The sequence below is a fragment of the Parasteatoda tepidariorum genome, chromosome 10, assembly GCF_982258835.1.
Source record: "Parasteatoda tepidariorum strain Cologne lab strain chromosome 10, Ptep-v5.0, whole genome shotgun sequence".
Lineage (NCBI taxonomy): Eukaryota > Metazoa > Arthropoda > Arachnida > Araneae > Theridiidae > Parasteatoda > Parasteatoda tepidariorum.
Window position 1 is genome coordinate 83,239,984 of NC_141764.1, and position 8,784 is coordinate 83,248,767.

The 8,784-nt window shown below is 28.6% G+C and overlaps 1 protein-coding gene across 1 annotated transcript; it reads right to left on the reverse strand.

Annotated features, from left to right (window-relative positions):
- Positions 1–5,828: 5,828 nt before the first annotated feature.
- Positions 5,829–7,165, reverse strand: LOC147803056 (uncharacterized). The gene has a single exon (XM_087152863.1). It carries the CDS (start codon positions 7,163–7,165, stop codon positions 5,885–5,887), a length of 1,281 nt encoding a protein of 426 aa, XP_087008989.1. The 3' UTR covers positions 5,829–5,884.
- Positions 7,166–8,784: the final 1,619 nt, after the last annotated feature.

Genomic DNA, 8,784 nt, shown 5'->3' on the forward strand with positions numbered 1-8,784 from the left:
ATAAAAAATAGTATATAAAGGAGAAAAAAACTGCTTTTTGAGGTTTAAAATCTTGGTGGTTCAGAAACTTAAATATATAATAAGTTATATTTCTCTAGTCTCCTTTTGCTTTTCAATTTGTCTCAATGTTAAAACAAGTACTATCATAATTTTCTGGGTAACGTAAAATGACAAGACGTCGTCGAAATATGAAGTTATAGTCTAAAAACTCTTAGCATTTTCACAAAAGAAAAATTGAACTGTCAAAAATTTGGCATGTATGATATATCATATTTTGTTACTATGCATTGTTTATGGGCAGCTTTCTTCTTTAAAATGTAAAGAGATGGTTTTCAAGAAAAAAATAAAATGTACTTGTAATAAAGTGAAAAAAGATATATTTTCTTTCCCAATGTTTTATTGCTCTATTTATATAAAATATTGTAGAAAGGTAGAAAGTTGTATATGGATAAAATACATATCTAACTTATGAAATTGTTATTTTTCAGTTTGATATCCAAATTTTGGAAAAACTGAATGTCAACTAAAATTTATGTTTTTCAGTTAAAAAAAATGTTTCTTAATTTTTATAAAAATGAGCTTATGAAGCTCATGTGATATTCAAAAATTGAGCTTTAGCATTTTAAATGCTCTTTTTATGACTTGTGTTTGAAATTTTTAAGGATTGATCCCAGCTAAAAATGAACTGCAGTTTTTTTGCAGAATTGAAGTATTTTTGTAGTTATTTTACAGTTAACTGTAGATTTTCTGTAGTTCAATCTTAACCATAAAAATACTTTAGTTATTTTGCAGTAGTTGTGAAGTTTTATTGTAGTTCACTCTTAACCATAAAAATACTTCAGTTATTTTGCAGTAATTGTAAAGTTTTTTTGTAGTTCAATCTTGACCATAAAAATACTTTAGTTATTTTGCAGTAGTTGTGAAGTTTTTTTGTAGCTCACTCTTAACCATAAAAATACCTTAATTATTTTGCAGTAATTGTGAAGTTTTTTTTGCAGAAGTTTATTTCAAATATGTTTGAGGTTATCAACTACAAAAATACTGTATTTCAAGTGAAGTCAATTTACATAAATAATCAGATTTTAAATTTGAATTGATTGAAATTTGAATTTAATTATATCATCTCTGTTTCAGAAGTATCATTTTTATATATCTGGAAAATAAATAAATAAAATAAAGTTATTATATGTATCTTCATCAGAATATTATTTGAATTTTAGTTAGAAATGAGAGTTAGTAACTTTAATTTTCTGTGTGATAAATTGATGCCTTACCTCACTGGTTATTCATATTTTTCATTGTAATTTCATAGTCCTAATCATGAAAAATCAACACTAAACAATTATTTGAAAAATTAAACATTATGAAAGAAATTTTGTTGTATATTTGTATTGATAATGCAATAGTTTAGATTTTTAAATTTTTTATAGTTATGATAAATTAATATGATAAATATTTTAATATGATAAATATTAATGTATTTCTTTCAATAAAACACCTTAAACTATAGGACGACTATAAACATAAGCTTTTAATAACTAAACATATAAATCAGATTCTGGATCTATAACTTTACTGTTAGCAAAATGAAAGAGAAAAAAACACATTTAGAGTTCAGAACTGAATTTTCAAAGACTATATTGATTGATGTTTCTTTTGAAGACAGAATTTCAGACCTTAATCTTAAAGAAAAAAAACTTTCTTCTTTAAGATACTAAAGCAAATATCTGAAAAAAATTTATCTGAAAATCAAAGCAAAAGTTAACTTACCATATAAACTATATCTATTTTAAAACTTATACCCAACATTATTAATCAAATAATACAAGTCTCAGGCAGTAGTCTAAATGTCATAAAACTGTCAAGATTTTATTGTTGTAACATTTTATGAAAAATATAAATAAAAAAAAATTTCCAATGTTTATTTTTCAAAGATTAACTTGAAAAAAATGCTCTATTTATATACATACAGTTGACAAAAAAAGTATTAGCACACTAAGCTAATTTAAAATTCTTGCAAGATAAAATAACCAAACTAATCCAAACTAGGATTTTCTTTACCTTTATTATAGTAAAAACAAAAGTAAGTGAAAATAAAAAGCACACTTGCTTTTACAGAATTTAAAACAAAAAAACATTATTATATTTTTGCAAAAAAAGTATTAGCACACTTAGTGAAATAAATAAAAACATTTTTCATTATCGGTGATTTGCTTTTTAATATCTTGTATGCAATCCATTGGCCTTAATGACTGCTTCTAATCTTCGTGGCATAGATTCTACTAACTTTTTGGTAATATCTGAGGAAATATTATTCCAGGAATGAATCAATGTAGATTCTAAAGAATCTCTTCCCGTAATGTGGTTATTCCTTACTTCTTGATCTAGATGGTGCCAAAGATGTTCGATCGGGTTTAGATCAGGTGATTGGGGGGGAGTGCGTAGCCTTCTTGGTGCATTATAAAGCAACCATTACATTGTTACATTCGCGGAATGTTTAGGATCATTATCTTGCTGGAATATATAGGTGTCTTGCAGGCCTAATTTTCTAGCACTGCTTTTCAAGTTACGGCGCAAAACCTCTATATACGATAAAGCTGTCATCCTACCATTAATAACTTCCAAATTTCCAACCCCATTATGCGCCATACAGCCCCAAACCATCACATTTCCCCCACCATGCTTAATTGTTGACAAGATATTTTTCTAATCAAGAGCAGTACCTTTTTTCCTCCAAACAGTTAAAATGCTTTTTGGCCGAAATATTTCAAACTTACTCTCATCAGAAAAAATAACTTGCTTCCAAAACTCCATTGGCTTACTTCGATAGGTCAGAGCAAACTCAAGTCTCTTTTTCCTATTAACCTCGCTAATAAAAGGTTTCTTCCTTGGCCTCCTACCCCGAAGACCACTCATATGGAGAACATTTCTAATAGTTTGTGGCGTCACTGACTTGCCAGAAGTTGACGCAAAGTCGCTGGCTAAATTTCGAGCACTTTGAGTTGGATTTCTTAGGGCCATTTTAACAACATGCCTCCTTTCCCTGTCATTTACTTTGACTGGGCGACCAGATCGGGGTTTATTTTTCGTGGATCCTGTTTCTTCCACTTTTTTAATAATGGAACGAACTGTTGAAAAGCTCAATTTTAACTTTTTTCCAATATCCCGATAACTTTTTCCTAATTCACGGAGACATATTATCTTTTCTCGAGTGGAGCCTGGAATTTCACACTTCTTCGGACTCATACTTAATGAATAGAGAAATTCAAAATAACACTGAACGTAACTTAATAATCTAGTCTTAGTACAAATTATGAATCGGTTTCAGTAAGTGAATATAAGGTTTTATTCTTCTTATCTGTAGTGGTAATAATGCAATTCGAGTGTGCCAATATTTTTTTTGTAAAATAAAATGCGTTTTTTCTATGTAAATATTTTGTTAACAATGACAGGAATTTTATATTTTGTGATTTAGTTTTCATTTGAAAATTGAGTGTAATATAGTTTAATTGGTAAAGTTAGAACTTTTCGTTGCGTAAATATTTGAAACTATATTGATGTGCCAATACTTTTTTTACCGACTGTATATATAAATATAACAAAATTCAAAACAATTATGTAAATTTCAAAACCATCAACATTATTTGTAAAAATCTAATGGATAACTTTATTACATAAACATACGAAAATTACAAATTCATATACAAAGAAACATGGTTGATTAAAATAAGATAAGTGGACAACGGAGTTTAAATTGAATTTCACCAATAAAATTCTTATGACTACCTTATTAAATGATGTCCAAAATGCTATTCCTGATATTTTATAATATTTTGATAATTCAGAATGTTACTTCCTGTCTTTTTCAAATAACGGCTAACTTTTTCATGATTTCCTTTTCATAGAATTACTAAAAAAATTTAAAATGAAAAATATATATATATATAAATTGTAAAAGCATTTCAATAACTACCTGATGGGTGCTAGCATGAAGTCATAAAAAAATTTAGAAGTCTGCTATTTTTTTTTAGAATTCTTGTTAACTTTTTTTCCTTTAAAACACTGAACTAAATGGACATTTACAAGGAGTTTAAATACAAAGTGAAAATATCAATAAATTTTCATGCATAAGACAGACAGAAAAATACCATATTATAATAATTCATTCAATAATAACATTTATGGGACAATATATTAATGTACAATATATACAATAAAAGTGTTAAATAATAAAATTGCATCAGATGGACTGGAAAATACTGTGTTATAATATACCATAAATGATTCAATAACAAAGAAAATAATGTGTCATGGAAAATACATGACACATGATCACTTGTTAACAGAGAGCTTAATATTTCATAACACTTTGATTCTTGTGATTTTAAATTTATTAAAATGATGCCAAAAATTCTATACTTTACGATTCTATATCTTTTTGCACATTATTAAATAAAATAATAAATATTGACTAAAATATTTTTTGGTATGAAATTATTTTTATATAAATGATTTTTTTAATTGAATAACAGAATATTTATATAAAACAAAATAAAATTCAAAATAATTGAGCATACTTTACAAAACCGAACTACATTGTCTGTTAAAATCTACAATGTTATTTTATTACATGAATATGCAAAAATCACGTATGTACATAACAAGATATATGATTGATTCAAATAAAATAAATGGACAATGGAGCTTTAATTAAATTTCGTCAATAACATTATGATTACTTGTTAACAGATACCTTAGCTGAGCTAAATATTTCATAACACTTTGATTCTTCAAAAGGCGGTAAAATTGTAAGATTTGTGATATTGTTGAAACACAACTTTATAAAAATTAGTATCAATACACTTCTCAAAATTTATTTTTTAAAGACTAGCTTGGAGAGAAAAATGCTCTATCTTCTTTATTTATATAAAATAAAATTCAAAATAATTGAGCATACATTACAAAACCGAACTACATTGTCTGCTAAAATCTAACTTGAATACATGAATATGCAAAAATCACTTATGTACATAACAAGATATATGATTGATTCAAATAAAATATATGGACAACGGAGCTTTAATTAAATTTCGTCAATAAAATTATGATCACTTGTTAACAGAGAGCTTAATATTTCATAACACTTTGATTCTTGTGATTTTAAATTTATTAAAATGATGCCAAAAATTCTATACTTTACGTTTCTATATCTTTTTGTACATTATTAAATAAAATAATAAATGTTGACATAAAATTTTTTTGGCATGAAATTATTTTTATATAAATGATTTTTATAATTGAATAACAGAATACTTCTACAGTGAAAGGAAATTTTTAATAACTTTTTAATAATTTTCGATGTCGATAAGAGCAGATTTTGTATATTTTAAGACCATTATATTTTAAAATTAATATTCTGCTATATTTATTGGAATGAAGTATGTTAGGCCCTTTTCAGTTATAGACAAAGTTGCATATTTTTTCACAATGTCAACAGGTCTAAAGGCAACTGTCTTACTTTTCTGTTGAGCATCTGCATTTGAGACAGTAAATATAATAGTTGAACAGAGAGATCCAACATGAGGATAAGACATTAAAAATTTAGTTACCGGAATGTTCTCCCCTAAGAAGTATACTTCATCATTTAAAACAAGGATATGATGAATTTCAACACAATTTTTGTTCGACAATGCTACAACATCGTCCGCATGAATAAATTTTGAGCAATACTCCTTACAACTGAAAATGTGTCCTGAATAACTCATTATTTTGTAAAACTGTGCATTGGATGATATAACTTTATTTCCTAATAACTTTTCAATGGCCATTTCTTGTGTTCTTAACAAATTTTGATACGTTGGTTTTCCAAACAACGTGCACCCATTTATATTATTGGCTTGTTTGGTTTCAGTTTTGCTTGTTCCCATCTCATCAACAAATTAATTACCTGATGGTTTCTTATTTCCGCCTTAGATATTAGAACTCCTAAAAGTGATTTTCTGGTATAAGCAGAAGTAATTTGTAGGGGTACACACTTCGTACCATGATGTAGTTCTTTCAACTTTCCGATGCTATCTTCAAACATGAAACACGAATTGGCCCACAGAGGACCCCAAGATTTAACAGTGTCAGGCAGGTGCAGTAAAAGATGAATGTTATATGTTTTCTCTGTTACTCCATAAATGTTTTTCACATCAGACACAAATCTTCTTAAGCAATCATCCGCTTTCGTGATGTCATTGGCTTTGATATTTGTGCCCAAGAGTAATGTTATGCCGTGAACAAAGTGAAGCCAATGCTTATATACACCATTATCCAATAGATTTTTAAGAAGTACTGGTGATGTTAAAAGGAATATTCGCCATTCCGAAGCTTTCCAGAAGGAAATATCCTTAGTTTCACGTAATCTACGTGAAGCTTCATGTGGGAGTTTTAGATCTTTAATACGTCCATCTAGTATTCTAATGCTCTTGGCACTTAAAGAATACTGACATCCCGAACTCTCAACAAAAAGACACACGAGTTGACGTGTTACACCTAGAAGCACACAGTGCATATAGTCTGGAATAAAGCCTTCTACCATATTAAAAGTTGGATACAAGCTCATTAATACAGACGCACCTTTAATACCTTTCACAGCGTTACCAATTGATAATGCTTTTTCAGCATTTTCAACACAGTTATCAAAGGTTCTTTTTGTAGCTAATTCTCCATTGAAAGGATAGATTCGGCAATGTCCTTTACCTTTTATCACCCTCTCACCTTCCTCTTCACAAAATGCACAGCCAAATTGTCCATTACACTGCTTAAAATTTTGCAAAGCACAACGAGCTGGCGCATCACTACTGCATATTAATGTGAATACTTTAGTGATTTGAAACTTTTTCTCTCCATGCTTAGAATCTATCCATTTTAGGCCTTCCTTTTGCAATTTATTGAGTTCGACAAATGGCACAAGATACTCATTCATGATAGGTTTTTTTCTACCAAACCACAGGCCACATAACATTATGTTTCGTTTTCTTTCAAGCGGCTCAAGCTCATTAATTTCAAGCTCATTAGGCCAAACATCGTACCTACTTTTTTTATAAATAGGAACTCCATCGACATTAAATTGAATGGATATATTATTTATATCCTGTAAAGCATCAATGGAACGATACATACTACCATCGACAACATCTCGGTAAGTATCACAGTTATCTTGAAATTTTGATTTAAAATCTGAAATTTATTATTGATTATTATTGAGGAGATTTATTTATTTATTTATTATTTATTATTGAGGAGATCTTCATTTTCAAGTTTCAATTGAAGTTGATGTGAAAGAGGCATGTAAAGAAAAAAATTGCCATTTTTAATCAATTCATCACTATTAAATGATTCTGAACATGTTAAACACTCAGTAGAATTATGTTGACTTAGTTTACTTATGTAGCTATCACAATGAGGACAATAAAGATGCAGCTCACATGCATTACTAATTGCCGATGTACCTTTATAGAAGATATATTTCGTCTCTGGTAGATTACAAGGTGGCAATAGAGTTTTTAATAACTTGAGCAATCCATCGACACAAGATTTCGAAAGGTTGAATTTGATGGAGTAAGCTAAAATGCTCACAAATGCTTCTAAATTTGTCACATCTGCTGATTCATAAATCGGTTTATAACAATTTTTAATAAGATTTTCAAAATCATCTTTTGGTGGAAAAACATCTTCAGATGATGTTTCTTCTTCAGTATCTGATTTGTCAGATAAAGTGCTATTACTTAAACTAGATTCACTACTTATTGCTTCAGTCTCAATCTCACATATTTCTGATTCTTGACTTGTTTCAACATTACTTGTGCTTGGCTCGTTGAAATTTTTATCCTGAATATCATTCACACCGAACAGCATATTCGATCTGTATCGACTGAATGTTCTGATTGGTAAGGATTCATTTTTCCATAAATACTGCTTATTTTTTTTTGACATTAATAATACCAAATAATTTGTGAAACCTCCTTTCACTGAAGTGATATATTTGTTTTTCAAAAAGCGACAGTTATCATTCATGAAAAATGTAAACAATTCTATAAAAACCCTGAGTTACGGTTGCAGTTGCTCAATTTCCTCGCGATGCAAGAAATGAATTGTAAAAAAAAAGAGAGAATTTGATAATTGGGTATACAAATCACGGCAATCAGGTTCTTAATATCTCTTTGAGTGAAAATTGTTTTTTTACACTTGTTTTTAAAAACTGAATTTCAAGAGGCTAATAAAATAGAAAAACAACAGCATAAATTATTTTTTCAATATTACGGGTAGGTAACAAAATTAGTCTAACAGACGTTGGCAGTGCTCTTCTCATGTTTACTAAAATATTTTGTATTCGATATTAGCAACGTGATAGATAAGTGCTAGCAATTGTATTACTCGAACTTAAAATGGAAGTGAAAAAGAAAATGCTTGTACTGGTATATTTTTATGAAGAGAACCAGTATTCAATTTTAAAGTTGAGAAAAGCTGTCGATCAATCTGAACTTCGGGCAATGGATTTGGAAAGATGGGATACAAAGAGATCCATCGAAACAAAATGGAACAATGAGTTATATCCCTCTTATTTCCTACAATTTGGAGGTAAGTTATTAATATATTATTCATTAATCTATCTTTTGCTTGCCATGTATTCTTAAAGGGGATATTTTCTTATCGAGAACTGTCATACTAACTGCAAGTTGCGGAATAAATTTTGCACTACAAATAATTTTAAAAAAATAAGTAAACGTAGAAGTTTGA